Below are 20497 nucleotides of genomic sequence, written 5' to 3' on the forward strand. Positions count from 1 at the left end.
GTATTGACTTGGGAAAGGAAAGGAAAGGAGAGGAAAAGAAACACTGTTTTCCCACCTTTTTTTATATATTTTTATTCTCTGTGTTCTGTTTTATGGCTTTTTGGTCAACACTTACAAATTACAATGCCCTAACTACTTGGATCTCACGCCTTTCTTTAGTAGCTAAATTTCGTCTATTAGGCCGTCTTTGTTTACAACAGAAGAAAATAAGATATTAAAAATAAAATATAAAATATAAAAATATTAAATTTAGTATTTTTATATTTTATTTATAATAAAATAAAATAAATTATAAAATTTTAGTTTAATATTTTTTAAAAAAAATAAAAAAAATATAATAATAAAAAATATAATTATAAAAAATTAATAAGTAAAATATTTAAATAAGTTAAAGTCAATTTTAAATTACACAAATTATTTAAACAAAAAATATTATATAAATCTTCTTAATATAAAATTTTATGTAAATTAAATGAGTTTTAATCGATTTATATACGTCGGTAGTAATCGAATGACATTGAATCGATTTATTATAATTTCACGTAAATTGAAGTGGGCTGATTCGATTTATGTATGCATGTTGTGAACTCTAGTAAATTGAATGAGTATAATTCGATTAATCCATGATTTCTGGCAGCTAGTTATTCGAATCAGTGTGCTTCGAATTAGGCAAGTTCGTTGTGTATAGTAAATTTAAATAGTCCAATTCGATTTACTATGTATTGAGCTATATGTATAAATCGAATTTCCCAAATTCAATTTAGTGTGAAAGCAACGTCTATAAATATGATCTGAATGTGAATTCCTTATGATAGTGAAACACAATGACTACTGGGGATAGTTTTTTAGTATTGCTGCATTATAGAGGGTCGATTAAAAAAAAAAACGTATTCTGGAATTAAGTTTAATGATAAGGATCCCTTAGTGTTTTTTCGAAACCTTCAACGAGCTTCACTAAGTTCCTGAATTCTATAATCTAAAAACTAGGGTTGCAAGGCATGAAAGGGTTGAGAAGTTATTCTATAGAATTCTGATTTCAATCTTGCGAGATGATGTGAGATACGATTCGTTCGTCATAGGAAGTGACGAAAATTTGCAAGTACTATTCCATTGTTGTCGGCAATTTTCCGAGGTCAGGACCCCTGAGTTGTTAGCCAAGCTTGTAGATGTGATCTCCAGCTCAGGAGGTTCGAACTAGAATCCCCAACCTCCAGCAACGGTAGCCTGTTCTAGTTCAAGGCCTGTTGGTGCCTCTTTATTTTGTGTTTGTGATTGCACCTGAGGTAATGTTGGTTGCCTCCCTGTCCTTCGCAGCTGATTTAAACCGCAGTTGTGACGAAAAAATAGGTGATACTACGATTGCCGAATTTACTAATATGGCACTGGTTTCATTACAGAGTGGAGCATCGGATGGTGTGGACGACGTACTGCGGGATGATGATGTGGAGCCCCAAGACAATTTGTTGATGATAGTGGTGATGACATAGCAGGGAGTAATCCAGTTGGGGGTGGTGGAGCGTCTAGTTCAAGTACTCAGCAGTATCCCCTGCACTTTTCAACTTTGAACTTGGATGCCATGAGACAATAGGGGGTACCTAGCGTACCTGTTAGATTTGGGGCCAAAAATACACAGGATACTAGAGCATTAGCAAAGTTTTAAGTTTGGTCAGTATTTTCAGGATAAAGAAGAGGTCGTGTTAAGCGTGAAGACCTATAGCATCCGACGTGGGGTTCAGTACAAAGTGGTAGAGTCCGATTCTCGCAAGTACTATGGGAAGTGTAAGGAATTTGGCAACGGGTGCACATGGTTGATTCGGATCAGTCTCTGCCAACGTAGAGGTATTTGGGAGGTAAAATGGTACAATGGACCTCATACTTGTCTGGCCACATCGATATCGGGTAATCACATGAATCTTGATTATCATGTGATCTCTGCATTCATGCTGCCTATGATTAGAGCTGATGCTGCCGTGTGTATCAAGGTACTGCTGAATGCGACAGAGGCATATTTTGGTTTTAGACCAACTTACAGGAGGGTTTGATTAAGCAGAAGGTCGTAGCACAGATTTACGGAGATTGGAATGAGTCATACAATGAGTTGCCGTGATGGATATTAGGTGTGCATACGACAATGCCGGGTAGTGGGACGGGCCTGGGTTTAGAACAACATCAAACCAAATGACATGACTCGCCCTGTCAGTCCAATGGAAGTGCCAAAACTGCAAGGTGTGTGAGAACTACCGATCACCACCTCTGCCATCCTTCACCGTCAAGAAATCAATATCGAGTGCGGCTCGTGGTCAAGGCTGTACTCCACCAAATTGTGGTAGAATCCGATCTACCTGATGCCACTTTATGACAGCAAAATAGATCAATGTTGTCACAAACCTCCACAATGTTGTATGTCGAGGCTCCAGTATCTCTGGATGCACCACCTAAACTACATCATGAGAGCTATACGGCATCCAAGTGAACTGTGAATAAAAACAGTTATGAAACGTCATCATTAAATGTACAGGTTGCCAAGCTAACATCGATGTTAACTATTTTGATTTATGAAATACTCATATTCGCAGCATGTAAGAGATCTCCTGAGCCTCCAGTGTGCAACTCGAGGTCCTTTCTCACTTGCGGTTGGATGTGACCTGACCACCTACACCCAAAACACACGTTATCACTAAATGAAAATAACACAAAAAAATTGTGACAAACATAGCATATAAATATCACACTACCTCGAAGCCAAAGACCAACCAAAGGCGCCATATCCATCGGGCCTTAAACCAGGGAATCACCAGAAGATCCATGGCTGAAGCAGCTGCAATGGACCGGCTAACTTTACAACGTTCCTATTCACCACACGACATATGCACCAGTATAACCATGAGAGAGCAGCTGATCCCCAAATGTACCCACCCATGTTCTCAAGTTTGGCTACGTATAGTAGCTACCGAATGTGAAGGCAAGTACCGAACTTGTCGCCGAATAGCTGAGTCCCCAAAAGCATACCTCTTAACAGTGGCATCGTTGACACCATGAGGAAGTTTACCGGATGTCTCCTGCATCCAACTGCGTTTCACCATGAATTTGTCGATGCAGTTCGCAAGAGGCAAAACACCCTGCAACTCCTCGAACCGCACTCAAGTTGGGCGACCACCTTTGATGTATCACGAGCATGAGATGGCAGCAGGGTATGCGCCTGGACGAGATGATCGTTCCGTACTTACATATGGCAGGTTTATACCATCTCGTGAGGCTGAACAAGACTTGGTTTAGGTCGGATGAGTCATTAGTGAGTGCATTCATGGAGCGATGGCATCCGGAGACGCACACGTTTCATATGCCATTCGGGAAGTGCACGATTACACTGCAGGACATGGTGTACCAATTAGGGATGCCGATCGATGGAAATTATGTAAGTGGATGCCTGACGGATTTTGAGCTGTATAAACAAGATAACAAATTGTCTCTTAGGATCACATCAAAACATATTTCTATAACAATATCAACTAATGTATCTGTTAATCTAAAGAATACCATAAACGCAACCAAATAATCTTACAGGTTCAAACACAAAATAAAATTATATATTCATCAAACTAAGACTAATAAAATAAGTTTAATATTAATACAAAAATTGATTTAATGTACAGGATCGCACAATCTTGGATCACTAACAAGTTCATCGCTGGCAACCTTGACATCACATGAATTCCAAGTAAAACAGCATGTCACTACCCATACTTTTTTTAAAAATAACCCAAATCACAACATAGACTCCAATCACTATTCTTACTCTAACTAAGTTGTACTACCCATTATCTTCACTACTCATACTCTTCTAGTTATTTGTAATTACTATCCAAATTAGAAATTACCCCGTCAAACCTCTAGAAACTAATAAGTCACTACTCTAACCATTCTATCTAGTTTTAAATTTGTAAATTATGACTAACGTTAAAAGAGACAAAAAAATAAGTAAAACATCTGATCGTATTTTCGAAGAAAAAAATGTATGCATTAACCTCTTCATTGATGACACCAACAATATAGAAAACTTTGTCCAAGCGATAAAGACGATCCGGGTTATCCATCATCAGTAGAATATTCGAATGTTGGAGTATTTGGGTTGAGGTTTTTCTGGGGTTTGGTGGGGTTGAATTTTTGAATTGTAGTTCGAATGAGCTTAATTTGAATTCAATTTATAGGGAAAGCTTAATAAATCAACTCAGCCAAAGTCGAATTACCATGGGCGCACATTATATGTAATTCGAATCAGCCCAATTTGAATTACTATGGGAACAAAACCAAGACTAAATCAAAACAGCTTGTTTCGATTTATGGTGGGAATCACGTGCATGCAAAAATCAAATTGGAGTCATTCGATTTACTACATCGACAACATGCATGCATAAATCGAATCAGAGTGATTCGATTTACATCTTACCTTTGTGATTTGAGTTAGACTGATTCGATTTAGTAGGAAAATTGTTAAATCGAATCTAGCTCATTCAATTTACATAGAAACGTCCATTAGGGAGATCCATGTAACATTTTTCTTGTTTGGGTGATTGTGTAATTTAGGATTGGCTTTGGTTTATTTAAGCATTTTACCTAAAATTAACAAGAATAATAAAAGAAAAAATAAAAAATAAATTATGTTCTTTGTTAGTGTCTGTATCTTTCCTGTCATAATGAATACAATATATATTAATTCAATGTCTCTAAATACAATATCTCTATCCATGTTTCATTTGTAAAATATGATTTTGTGTCTCTGCGTCTCTGTCTCAATGTCTTGTCCGTGCAAACAAGCACAATTAGACCTTTTGTAGGGGTTGTTCAAGACTCATTCCAACCCAAAATCCAATCTATATTTGAATTGTTTGGATTTGTTTTTTTATTTGATGTTATTTTTAAATTAGATTCGGATTATACTCTAAGCCATTTGATCCTGTTCAAAACTTCTTTTGTAATAAAAATATATATTTTAAAATAAAATTAATAATGTAATATTATATTTTTATATTATATAATATTATTTTGGCATAAATATAATATAATATTTATTGAATTTAATTTTTAAAAGTAAAATTTTATTACTTTAATATATAAAATTTACAAATTTGTATATACTAATTTTACATCAAATCGATCTAGTTTAACCCGATTTATTTTGATTCACTTTCATCTCGGGTTAAAATAGACCCATTCTCAAACCTGTCTGGACTTGACTCATGAACACCCTAACCTTTTGGCCTTGCACCACTATGTTTTCTTTTTTAGTAAAGCCGGATAAACCTGACCAAAACTAACAAAGACTAACAACAAACACTTTATTATTGTGGCTGAGATTGTGTTCTAATAACAAAATTGTTTCTCTCTAAAAGTATCCCACCGGGCTCAATCCCCAACTTCTGTGATTAAAGAGCCATATATTATATGTGGAGTTAAATCTTAAAGTAGTCTCTAAACTTGTAATTGAACCTCTAATTTTCTTGAACTTAAAATTTTCCCAAATTTATCTCTGAATTTAACAACGGTCGTACCTGAAGCATATTCCGACGAATATTCGCAAAATGAGTGATGACGTGTGTCGGGGTATGCCACAGTGGACAACAACAGCTATATTACGTGGCTCATATAAGTTTTTAACTCAATTTGGTCCTATTAAGTTAAAAATCCTAATCTCAAATTATCTTCACCAGATTTTCTTCTTTACTAAAAACCCTAATCTCAAATTATCTTCACCAGATTTATAGATTCTCTTTCTCACTCTCTTCTTCTTCTTCTTTAACTCCATTCTCTACTTTCACTCTTCCAAATCCAATCACCAGCAACAACAACAACATCATCAAAAAAGATCAAAGATTTGGTCCCACTCCTTCACGCCTTCGTGAAATGCGGTCCCACTCCTAAGATTTGGTCTTCTTCTCCTTTTGCGAATGCTATAGTGCAAAATGGAACCATGGAGTTTGCAGTTTGGTGGCAAATGGCAAGTAAAAGTACTGGAAGAAGACAATCTTCTATGGCCCTCCTTGCATCTCTGTGTTGAGCGTTTTGGAAGGCGAAAAATTTGGAGGTATTTGGAGGTGAAAAGCTAGCGGTAACAGTGATTGTGGAAATAGCAAATAAGCTTTAGCAAGGAATGACTCAAGTTATAAAGTACCGTTCTTTGTGAATCCTCAATCTCTTCTGCTAGTTTTTTTTTGCTAGTATTTGATATTTACTGAAGCAGGAGATCTCCTTTTTCTTTTGTCTTTATCCCTATAATGGACAGTGTATTTTTTTTACAAAGCAATGCAATTACATATCTTTGAAAAAAAAGAAATGTAATTGAATTATCGCTAAAAAAGTGAAGTTGTTTCTACTATTATTACATCAAACCAACATTTTCAATATGCGAGGCATCAAACATGAACACTTTAATTCATCAACAATATAGCTCAAAGTCAAAGTGCTCACGACTTAGTCCTGAACAAATGGATGTATGTCATTTAGTAAGAGATCCTAGAATTCGATCAATAATTTGAAAGTTTCATCCAAATAAAAGAGATGAAATTTATCAGGCTTATCTTAAAGCTGGAGCGAATCAACCAATACTTGATTATTATCCATTTTCTAGTGATGCAAGTCATTTTCAAGTTTCTTGGTTTAAATTATACCCTTCATGGTATGATATTGAAGATGATGTTGTATATTATTTATCATATAATCTATTTGTTAAGGAATCTTCAATCAATACATATTCAAATGCCTTCAATGAAAATGACTTCAAGAATTGAAAAAAAAGTAAATAGTGAAAACGATTATGTTCTTTTAAATCATATATATTGGCAAAGTCTTAACTTTATTAAATTGTTAAAGTTTTTGGAGTTTTTCAATAGTAGTATTCAAATATTTGGTTAAAAAAATACTCTTAAATTTGCTAAATATACTTTAAGTGATGTTTAGAAGAAAATTCTACATGTTCTTACTACAATGATGAAAAACTCAACTAGAAATGATATTGGAGATACCAAATTTTATATCATTATTGATAAGGCTCGTAATAAATCTAAAAAAGAATAAATAATTATTTCTTTGAGATTTGTTGATATAAATGATTTTGTTCGAAAACGCTTCTTTAATCATGTACATGTTAATGACACTAGTGTCGTGATTTTGAAAAAAGAATTGTTGTCTATGATTTCTATTTATAATCTCTAGCGATTATGATGTCAAACTAACAGGCCAAGATGCAAACTAACTGGGTACTTTGCAAAAGATTGAAAAGATAAGATGGAGTTCTTATTTTCATTCTAATTATAGCTTGATAAAAAATATTTATAGCTACTCGTTTTAATATTATTGATGAAGGTATGACTCCTGTTTAAAGAGGTGAGGATTATGATATCAATAAAGTGCTATCCTCATTTAAATTTGTTAAAGAATTATGAGATTACTAATATTTTATGTCAAATATTACAACAAAAATTTTAAAATATTTTGAATGCAATACATGTTGTTTTCGCATAAAAATTACTTTGAAAATTGGGATAACGGCCGGTACAATTACATGAGACTGTTAAAGAATTTTGTGAGAAGTATGAAATTGACATCTCTGGTATGAATACACAATATATACAATGTTGGAAGAGATGATCTTGTCAACTAAAGATAAAATTGAGCATCATTATTAAATAGATATTTTTGACAGCAATTGACTCTCAAATACAAGAGTTAAATAGTAGATTTAATGAAAAAACTATAGAGCTTTTGACTGTAAATATAACTTTGGATCCTAAAGATATTTTTAAATTTAATATTTAGAATATATGTAAGTTAGTTGAAAATTTTTATCCTTTTGATTTCTTCTAATCATGAAAGGATTATTTTGAATACTCAATTATAACATTATGAATTTGATATACCAAATCATTTAAAAGATGTCGGAATATTTTTTGAGTTATGTCAAAGATTGAAAGAAATAAAAAAAATAAAAAAAATTATAATTTAATTGATAGATCGATTTGTAATATTTTGACTCTTTCTGTATCTATAATAATAACAGAAAAAAATTTTAGCAATAAAATTTGTTAAAACAAAACTTCAAAGTAAAATGGCAAATAAAATTTTTATAAATGATTTAATAATTTACAATGAGAAAAAAATTTACAACTATTTTTTAGTATTGATTCAATAATAAATGATTTTGAATTATGAAAAATATCGAACACAATTATCTGTATAAGTTGTAAATTTTAATTCATTTTAATTGTAATAATATTATTATTCTTTAGTACATAAGTTATAGTTGTGTTTTAAATTATTTACATAAATCATAGATATATTTTCTTAACAATTACTTATAATTTTGTAGATTTTAAATTCAACGATCTATTTTTATAATATCTAAGGTTAATATTTGTGTTTAATTATTATAATACATAATATATTCAATTATCCTGTAAGAAGTAAATTTTAAAATTTTATTGATTGTTATCTTCAATTAAAATTATATATATATATAATTTAACTAATTTTTTGTTAAAATATAAAAAACTCAAAAAAAATTTACTGACCCCCTAAATATTGTTTAACTTCACCTCTGATTTCAATATATTTCTATTTTCTACATCAAAATTTGTTAGGACATAAATTAAGATGCACTCCAAAAAACTATAGTGATCTTATTAGAGAAAATTAAGATTTATTAGAAATAAAAATTCAAACTCTACAATTTCCATGTTGATCACATTTTATTATATGATCGTGCTTTCCCTCCTCGGATATGAAATATATGCTGCTATATACATTGTTCTTAATCGCAGTCCTCTAATTAATTGCCAATATATATAAATACAAATACTCACATATATAAACACATTTTAGTACTAGTTATAAGAAATAAAATAAAAATAATAAGAAGATGAAGCATATAACAAAAAAAGTTCTTGAACAATATAATCAAAGAACGATGGCTAAGGCATGATATCATCAAAGCTTAACAACTCATGATGAAATTGAAAGTGTTCGTTTAGTGGCTCCATCAAGGATCTTGAGAGAAATTCATTGTAATCAGGTTTCAACAAAGTGGATTCATCCATCCTCCATTGTTGAGACGAAACGTGTTCATCATAATCAGCACCATTATTGTTAGTATCATTATTTGCCTTAATATCCATAGGCATGGTGATGAACGTATCCGCAACATTTGAGTCTTGTCCAGTGAGTTCTTGCACAAGAGCTCTAAAATTTGAAGCATTTGTCTTAACCTTCATTGGGCTTGAAATATATGTAACTTTGATCTCTTTTTTGTCCCCTGTTTTTCTCTCTCTGCTCTTCATCATGGCCCCTCTTAGATAATAATATTATTCTTGGCACTATATGCAATTTTGCATTAACAAAGAAGGGAAAAAGTGGATTATTAATAAAGGTTCAACTTGCACAAGTCTTTTTATATGTAAAGATGGATTGGTTTTGGTCAATATGATGAGCTTCGAGGAAAGTGGCTATGTTTTGAAAAATAGAAGGGGTTAAAAGGGAGTTATTTGACTATGGAAATGAAGGATATGATCCATGATGAGAAATTAAACTTGTGCGGTTAAGAATAAGGATGCTTGAGTGACCCGTAATTAAGTGCTACCAGATGTTCTGGAACACCTGCTATGTTTTTGTTTGTGTTCAATGAATAATTTTAGCACGTGCGCAGCCATGGATGACTTGGGAAAATCTTCAGCGCTAAGAAATATTTTTATCGGTTATAATTATAAGATAATCCTATCCGTGGATAATCGATATATAATATGACTATATATGAGTATATGACCAACGTTACGTCTTTTTCTTGGCTAATGATAAAATTCGGTAATATATAGACTTTTCTACTTTCTATTTTGTTCGTTGCTTTTTTTTAAGGTATATTTTTTTTTGTAATTGAGTCCGTCGACAAATTTTAAAATATCTCTAAGTTTTATTTTATTTTAATTTTATCCTAAAAATTTTTAACTTATCTAAAATATACCTTTGATATCTAAATTTTCAAAAAAATTAGAACTAATCCAGTAATAATGCATAAAAACTATCTCTAATTTACTTATATTTGTTGTAAAATAAATAAATAAATAAATAAATAAAATATAAAATAAAGAGATGTAAATAAATAATCTACTTAATATACTAAAATTGGATTTTCCCCCAGCTAATAAGGGTGACGTGTCAATCTCTCATGAATCCGTTTTTCCTCCATAACAAATGAAATTTTTCATCTATTCTAAATTATTTTATAAAAAATACTTTTATTATAATTATATTATTATATTATAATTAATATTTAATGAATAATATATAATTATACTAATTTAGGAACATATCTTCATTATAATTATATCAAATCAATATTTAATGCACTATTAGACTACTTATTAATTATAATGCGTAATTACAGTATATAATAAAAAATTACCTTAATAATAAGTAATTTACATATTTATTTTTATTTTACTAAGGTCTATAAATAGTGTTTTTCTGTGGTACATGAATCTAAATTTGAGAGTCAGCTTATAATTTTATATTTAGTATTTTTTTACTACTTCATAGAATAAGAATGTATTCTTCGTTTTTTTTATTGAAGTTGATCCTTTTAAGGTACAATTTATAATTTTTTTAATATTTTTTATATACTCATTCTATTATATTATTCTTTTAATAATTTATTAATTGTTGTTACTCTAAGTTATTCTTATCGTCTAATGTTCCAGTTCGATTGTCTTTTACCACAATCGTTTACAATGCATCACAATAATCTCTACTTTACCGAAAGATGGTTGGATCTACTCACCTATGATGACCAACCTAATGGAATGTGGTTAAAGGAGGAGCTCAATTTTTTATTGAGGAATTGCATCCACGGAATTCTATAAGTCAAGTTCAAGTTCCATCCCCTCCATACTTTTTACGTCTGTCCGAAAATCTTCAAAGTGGAGCACATAATTGAATTCTCTCAGTTTAAGTTCAATTTTGCTAAATTCGTAACAAACTCAGATATGCAATTTCAACGATTGGTAATATATTTAAATTTTCTTATTTTAAGTTGTTCATTATTAGAATAATTTTATAACATATTGTGATTTTTTTCAGAAATTACCGGCTTTCTTTTGCATGCATGCAATGCCATTTAGAGGAATAAGAGTTAGTTTGGTTTCTCGATGTGGCAATTCTATACCTTGCCGCATTGCATGAATAGCGGATGATGAAGCTTATTTAACAAGAGGATGGTTTGAATTTGCACGAATTCTAAATATTGATATTTACGATGTTATTTCAGTTGGTTATCGTTACGAGAATGACTCTATATTATACGTGACTAAGAACTAGAATAAATTCAATATTGTTTAAGTAATTTAGTTTTAATATTAGTATTTGATTAAATTATAATTAGAAAATTTTAAATTATTACCTCAATTTATATATTATGAGTATTTTTCGTGGATGTATTATTTTTAAATAATTTAATAATTAATAAAATGAAGTGGTACCAGATATATTATTTAAGTTTATTTTTATCCTTTATTTCTTTATTTGTATTTTCATTATATTTGACAAAAAATCTTTACCTAAACATATAGTTTTCGTTGACCTAAATACAATTTAGTTGCCAATAAAAATTGATTTTATTTATAAAAAATAATGAAACATGTATCTTTTAATATTATATTAATATAGTAAGTAGACATTATGATATAATAATATCTTTAATTGTATTATAATTAGCTCATAAATAATGTATGATTGTATTATTTTAAGAAACTTTTTTCATTATAATTATATCAAATCAATATTTAATTACAATAAAATATATTAATTATAATTATATCATAAAATTATAATAATTACGATAGTTATGTTATATATTTTAATTATTTATGTAAGTAAATAAACTAGAAAACAATCAAATCAAATCATGACGGTAAATAAATAATATAGAGTAATATTATACATTTAATTAATTGCATTATAATTAGCTCATGAATAATGTATGATTATATTATTTTAGAAAAATATTTTTATTATAATTATATCAAATTAATATTTAATATAGTATTCAAATCTATTTTTATATAACAATAATATTATATATATTTATATATCACTTTTTTAAACTTATTCTTACAAATATTGGCATATAATTAATATAGATAACATATATACTTAATAAATATCTTTATTAAATTAATTATAACGATTAATACAAGATAATCTCATAAGTATAATCTAATTATAGCAAAAATTTTCATAAAAATAATTGACTATTAATTTGAATATAATTGATATAGTTAAATTGATACAACCGATAAGATTGAGAATATGTAGCAATTATAGCAATTATTATATCAATTATAATAATAATTTACGTGACTTCATATACAGTAATTTTTGAATTATAATTGTCACATAATTATACTTGAATATTATTTAATTTTAGATATTTTATAGGTAATATTCATTATCACATGAATTATCATCATTTCTCAATAATAATAATAATAATAATAATAATAATAATAATAATAATAATAATAATAATAATTTTGAATTTATATAATTAATATATTTGATATAGTTCTAATTCTCATTTGTATGTAATAATTTTATTAGTATGTATTCGTAGTTTTAATCAATATATAACAATAATAATATTATATGAACATAAAATTAATTAGTTAACAAATTGAATTTAGCTTATAGATTTTTATTTTCTACTCAAATTTTTAATCATTAGTGATTTTATTTTTTATATTTACAGTAAATTTTGACTATAAAAAAATTAGTTTTGATTGTTTCCTATTTTATTTATTTACCATCATAATTAAATTTGATATAATTATAGTATAAAGCTGCTTCATATATAGCAATAATATTATAAAAATATTATTGCACAATGTAGAATAAAAAATAATCATATATATAAAACGAAATAATTATAACAAAAAAATTAATACATGTGATTTAAATATTTTTAATAGCTGGTAACATGGAGTTTAACAAATATAATTCATATATTTTTTTATTTATGTATATGTATAATTATTTATATATATAATATTATATATAAATTATTTAACAAAATTAATATATACGTATATATAAATAAAAAAATTATTATAATTTCTGAAATTATACATGAATTTTTTTTCTCAAATAAATTTATTTTAATTATTTACAATTAGCTCATAAATAATGCATGATTATATTAATTTAAAAATATCTTCATTATAATTATATCAATTAATATTTAATGCTTTATTAAACTACTTATAAATCATCGATATTTTTAATCATCTAATTATATCAATTGATATAGTTCTAATTCTCATCCAAGTGCAATAATTTTTTAGGAGATAATTGATACACACATAATAGTGACCCATTTAATTTGATATCAATTAGTGGATAACAATAAAGTCTACACGGTACATGCTTATATTTTAAAAAGGTAAAATATATTTTAAAAAATTATAGTATTAATAATCAATTATGATTAATATCAATATCAATAATTAATTTTTATAATTATTTTTGTACTACTAAAGACTACATATAGTATTTTTCTTTTTTGTAGAATAAAAAGGTTATGATTCATAACATTTTTGTAAAGTTATATCGTATGGACACAAGATTAATTAAATAACAAATTGAATTTTAATTAATATGTTTTATTTTCTGCTCATTTTTTTCATTAATTTTTTTACTTTTTATATTTACAGTAATATGAAAAAAAGAAAATAATATTGAATGTTATCTATTTATTATTTAGATTCATAATTAAATTTGATATAATTATAGCAAGTATCTAGGATTAATAATAACATGATAGTATAATTTAAGTTGTATAACATAATAAAAAAATGTAGCAATTTATGTATGCTTTCTATATAGCAATAATATTATATATATTTATATATCTCCTCTTTTAGCTCTTTCTTAAAAATATTGGCATATAATTAATGTCGATAACATATATATTGAGTAAGTGTCTCCATTGAAAATATTTGTTAACTATTACCGTATATAATTAGTGTGTGTATATATGTATAAGGATTAATAGTGAATTGTTATAATTATTTATCATCTAGAAAATTCGTACCTCAGACATGGAACTTCTTCTATTTATTATTTTTCATACCTAAAGGATACTAACTATGATTCTATCAACAATATTAGCTATGATAGATTATGTAATGAAAAAGTTTGAAAAATAAAGGCAAGAATTATAAGGTTATGAAAAGTCTCATCCAAATTTGACAAGAACAACACGACTTACATAAAAATGGTTCTTATGGATGATAAGGTAAGTTGATTATTTTCCATGATTCTTTCAAGTGATGCTAGGTCCATTTTATAAATATTTTTTGTTTATATTTTAAGTTTATTTGATAAATAAACCCTTGCACGAATTAAAGATAGTGCAATTTTATAGATTTATAAGTGCGTGCTAATAGCTTTTATATTTAATTTGTTTTAGAGTGTGATAATAGCCAATATATTTGTGGGTAGATTTAACTATTACTATATTATTTATGATCACATTCAGTATATATATCTGATTTATTGAAGAAAGTAGATTATTAAAATCGATTAATGACTATTTTAGAGTTAATCCAATTAATACTAAATTTAAAAAAAAAAACAATCCATAACATATTAATTTTTTTTATTAATCAAATTATTATAATTTAAATTAATTTTAAAAAATAATTTAAAATTATAATTTCAATCTTATAACGTGCATGGCACGGGTAATTACACTTGTTTTAGTATTAATATTCACTAATATTAATATTTCAATATAATAGAAATGATTTATATATGTATTTATTAAGTCACCAAAAAAATATATATGTATTTATTAATATTATATGTTGTAGTGTACATATATATAAAAAGGGAAAGAGAGGAGTATTTAGTAAAGTTGCAACATAAAGAAAGAGAGAGAATTGTTTTTGTTGCTATGCATTGCTTCAAACGTGACTTCTCCTATTTATACATATAGCAGGCCTTCATTTTCAAATTTCATTTATTTGAATTTGTCTTGAAAAGTGATTTCTTTAATATTGAGAAAGTTAGCCGCCCAAGTTATAAGTGGTCATCCATATTATCATCTTTATCACAACACTCTCCTTTGGATGACCATTTAGGATTATGCTTATGCATCGTTAAAACCTTAATAAAGAAAAATCCAATGGGAAAAAACTTTAGTGAAAGTAAAAGAGTACAATATCTTTTATGATGGAGTCTGTCTCATTAAAAATCTTGTAAAGAAAAATTCAATAGGGAGAAAAACCTAACCACGGGAAAAAAGAGTACAATCTCCCCCTCTTACCAACATTATTTTATATCTCGAAATTGGCGCATCCCAATCTGATGTACTAATCTTTCAAAGGAGAATTTTGGAAGTGACTTTGTAAATAAATCTATCAGATTATCGTTTGAGCGGATTTGTTGGATATCAATTATTCATTGATTTTCAAGGTCATGAGTGAAGAAGAATTTAGGAGAAATATGCTTTGTCCTATCACCTTTGATGTATCCACCTTTAAATTGAGCAATGCATGTTGTATTATCTTCAAACACGACAGTTGGAGTTATCTTATGATCAATCAATCCACATGATGACAGAATATATTAGATCAAACTCATGAGCGAAAAATATTCGTGACTAACTTCATGTATCGCTAGTATTTCTGCATGATTAGAGGATGTTGCTGCGATCATCTGTTTCTGGACCTCCATGATATAGTTGTACCTAGGTATTCTGTTTGAGATCTCTCTTTGTGTAGATCAGACAAGTATTCTGCATCTGCATAGTCAACTAGTTGTGACTTGGATCTATATGGATAAAACAATCTCATGTCAACTGTTCCATGAAGATATCGAAAGATTTGTATGATTCCATTCCAATGTCTTCTGGTTGGAGATGAACTATACCTTGCTAGTAAGTTCACAGCAAATGATATATCAAGTCGTGTATTATTAGTAAGATACATTAGCGCTCAAATGGCACTAAGATATGGTACTTCATGACCAATGATATCTTCATTTTCTTCTTTAGGACGGAATTGATCATTTTTCACATCCAAAGACCTTACGATCATTGGGGTACTCAAGAGATGTGACTTATCCATATAAAACCTCTTTAAAATCTTTTTTGTGTATACTGTTTGATGAATAAAGATCCCATTTTTTGTATACTTGATCTGCAAGTCGAGACAAAATTTAGTTTTCCCAAGATCTTTCATCTCAAACTCTTCTTTTAGAGCTTTTATAATTGTTGGAATCTCTTCAGGAGTTCCAATGATATTTAAATCATCAACGTACATAGTAATTATAATGAATCCAGATGCAGTTTTTTTATGAAAACACATAGACAGCTATCATCTTTCTTAAATTCGTTTTTGCCCAGATACCCAGTAAGACGATGATACTAGATTCGTTCAAATTGCTTTAGACCATATAAAGATCTTTGTAATTTGACTAAGTATAATCCCTGTAAATATTCATTGGATGATTTAGATCTCTTTAATTCTTCAGGGACTTTTATATAGATAGCACGATCTAATGATCTGTATAAGTAGGCTATCACCACATCCATTAAATGCATATGTAGTTTATGATATGCGGATAAACTGATGAAATAATGCAATGTATTGCATCCACTACAAGGGAATATGTTTCTTCATAATCTATACCGAGCCTTTGTGAAAAACTTTGTGTCACAAGTCGAACTTTGTAGTGTACAAATTTATTTTTCTCATTTTGTTTTCTTACAAATATCCATCTGTATCCAATAGGTTTTACATCTTCTGGTGTACGGACATTTTGCAAGTGAGTCTAACTCAACCTTCATAGCTTCTTCCCATTTTAGCTAATCATTCATTTGTTGACGTTCTTCGACTGTTCTTGGCTCAATATCCTTACTTTCATGCATGATATTTAATGTCACATTATATACAAATATTTCATTGACAATTGTCTTATTTCGGTCCCATTTTTCTCCTGTAAAGAGGTAATTTATCGAAATCTCGTTATTTTTACAATTTTCAAGTACATGAACGTCTTCTAACGTCAAAACTATATTAGAATTTTGGATAACTACAGGTGTCTTTACTATGTCTTTATATTTTTCAACAGGAATATTATTTACCTTTTTTTTTCAAGGAATTTTGTCTTTGGAACCGACAGGCCTACCATGCTTCTAACGTAAATTTGTTTCGGTGGCCATTTGTCCAACTGAAACATCAATTCGAATTGGAGAAATTTCAGCTAGTATATATGATTTAGTAATCCTTTTCGTATTAGAAAATGCATCAGACAATTCATTTACTATTCTTTGCAAATGTATAATCTTTTGAACTTCTAGTTCACATTGCCCTGATCGAGGATTTAAATGCATCAAGGATGATACATTTCAATTAAGTTCCTTTTTAAGAAGCCTATTCTCTCCCACTAATGTTAAAAATTTTGATTCATTAAAATGACTATCTGCAAATCGGGCTTTAAATACATCTGCAGTTTGTATCTCAAAATACCTTACTATAGATGGAGAATCATATCCAATATATATCTCCATTTTTCTTTGGAGTCCCATTTTTGTGCAAGAAGGTGGTGCAATAGGAACATATATCACACACCCGAATATTCTTAAATGGAAAATATTTGACTGCTGGCCAAAAGCTAATTGTATAGGAGAGAACTGATGGTAATTTGTTGGCCTCAAACGAATAAGTGCTATGACATGTAAAATAGCATGCCACAACCTGAGGTTGAGAGATCTGTTCTCATAAGTAAGGGTCTAGCAATTAATTGGAGGCATTTAATAAGTTATTCTACTAACCTATTTTGTGTGTAAATATGAGCTACTGGATGTTTAACGGTTATTCTATTAGCCATATAATAAGCATCAAAGGCTTGGGAAGAAAATTCACCAACATTATCAAGACAAATTGCTTAGATTGGATTTTCTACTTTTAATCGAATAATTTGATCAAGTAATCTCGCAAACGCCAGGTTGCGAGAAGACAATAAGCACATATGTGACCATCTCAAAGATGCGTCTATTAAAACCATAAAATATCTAAAAGATCCATATGGTGGATGAATAAGTTCACATATATCGTCTTGAATTCTTTCTAGGAATTCAGGAGACTCAAATCCAATCTTTACTGGTGATGGCCTTAAAATTAGCTTTTCTTGAGAACATGCAGCACAACAAAATTCACTAGATTTAAGAATCTTCTGGTTCTTTAGTGAATGTCCATGAGAATTTTTAATAATTCTCCGTATCATAGTTTTTTCCGGATGACCCAATCGATCATACCAAATTATAAATTCATTTGGGCTGGTAAACTTCGGGTTTACAATAGCATGTGATTCAATTGCAATAATTTTAATATAATATAACCCAGATGAAAGTGAGGGTAACTTTTCTAATATAACCTTTTTATTTGAATCATGAGTTGTAATACATAAGTACTCATGATTTTCTTTATTCATTGTTTCAACATGATGTCCATTTCGGGAATATCTTTAAAACTCAACAAGTTCCTTAGAGACTTGGTAGACAATAGTGCATTGTTTATTATGAATTTTGTTCCTCTGAAAAATAAAATTATAACTTTTCCGGAGCCTTCTTTCACATTATCTGAACCAATAATAATATTAACATATTCTTCTTTTGGTACAACATGTGTAAACTATATATTACTTTTGAGAATGGTATGCGGACTTACACTATCCGCGAGGCAAACATTTTCACTATATATCCTTGTCATTTTCTTCAAAAACAAATAACAATAAAATGAGTAGAAGTATTTACACCATAAAATTATTTTCTTGATTGAAAATATTTTTTTAAGAAGTATTGTACATAGTACCATATACTAAAAATTGCATTATTATTATTATTTTAGAACTTGGTACATTTAGTAATTTTAAAATTCATAAATATAAATATCTTATTAAACATTATTTATATACATCATACTTAAAATTTAAATACATAGAGAATAAAACTTAAATTTTTTTAATTATTTATTTACATAAGTACTAAACCCAAATATCAATTTTTTTTATCATTGATCAAATGACTAATATTTCTTTTAAGATTCTCAAAGAAATTAGATATTTCATAATAAGTGGTGTAATTTTCAGCAATATCCTTTGAAACAAAATTCGTCTCATTTTCTTTGTCATCATTTTTCAAAAATGTTTGATAAAGATCAATTAGGTGCCTCGAGGTACGACAGGTACGCGACTAATAACCCTTTCCACTACAACGGAAATATTTATCCTCTATTGATTTATTTTGCCCATTATTTTTTTCTTTATCTCACTTTTGGTGAGATCCTTTTTTATGAACATAATTTTTCTTCCTTCCATAATTTTTCTTGTTACCAAAACCTTGTCATTTACCTTTTATGTGGTTATGATTTGCCGCATTTGTTTCAGGAAATAGGGCGGCACCGGCTAGATGCGCTTCATATTTTTTAAAAGTAATTCATTGTTACGTTTGACAACAAGAAAGTAAGAAATTAGTTCAGAATATTTTTTAAATTCTTTTTCTCGATACTGCTGCTGTAGGAGCACATTCGAGGCATAGAAGGTCGAGAAAGTTTTTTCTAACATGTCATTATCAGTTATCTTTTCCTCCACATAATTTCATTTGTGAGATGATTCGGAACATTGCTGAATTGTATTCATTTATGGATTTAAAATTTTGAAAACGTAAGTGCACCCGCTCATATCGGACTTGAGAAAGTATCACTATCTTTTGATGATTATACATTTCTTTAAGATTTTTCCACAAATAAGTAGGATCTTTTAGTATGAGATATTTCTTTTTCAATCCTTCGTCAAGATGATGACGAAGGAAGATCATAATTTTGCCTTTATCCTTATAGGATGTTTTATTTTTAGCTTTGATGGTATCTCCTAGATCCATTGAATCAAGATGGATTTCGCCATCTAGTTTTCATGATAAGTGGTTATTTCCAGATATATCAAGAGCATTAAATTCAAAATGAGAGAACTTTGAGATAATGAAAATTTATTACCTTGAGTCTTCTTAAATTTTGATCAAAGTCTCGTGTTGATAATGTGTTATAAAATAAATAATAAAAAAGAGAAAATAAATATAAAATAAAGAAATATAAATAAATAACTCTAGTATTAATATTCACCAATATTAATATCTCAATATAATAGAGATAATTATATATATATATATATATATATATATATATATATATATATATATATGTTCATATTGTATGTTGTAGTGTACATATATATAAAGAGGAGTATTCATTATAGTTACAATATAAATAAAGAGAGAGAATTGTTTTTTGTTGCTGTGCATTGCTTTAAATGTGACTTTTTCTATTTATACATGTAGCAAGCCTTCATTTTCAAACTTTATTTACTTGAATTTGTCTTGAAAAGTGATTTCTTTAATATT

At 28.6% G+C, this 20497-nt stretch overlaps 1 protein-coding gene across 1 annotated transcript; it reads right to left on the bottom strand.

Annotated features, from left to right (window-relative positions):
* Window positions 1-8963: 8963 nt before the first annotated feature.
* LOC130946067 (uncharacterized) lies at window positions 8964-9332 on the bottom strand. The gene has a single exon (XM_057874748.1). The coding sequence runs from the start codon at window positions 9330-9332 to the stop codon at window positions 8964-8966; it is 369 nt and encodes a 122-aa protein (XP_057730731.1).
* Between the last annotated feature and the right edge of the window lie 11165 nt (window positions 9333-20497).

This window comes from Arachis stenosperma, chromosome 8 (genome assembly GCF_014773155.1).
Source record: "Arachis stenosperma cultivar V10309 chromosome 8, arast.V10309.gnm1.PFL2, whole genome shotgun sequence".
Taxonomy (NCBI): Eukaryota; Viridiplantae; Streptophyta; class Magnoliopsida; order Fabales; family Fabaceae; genus Arachis; species Arachis stenosperma.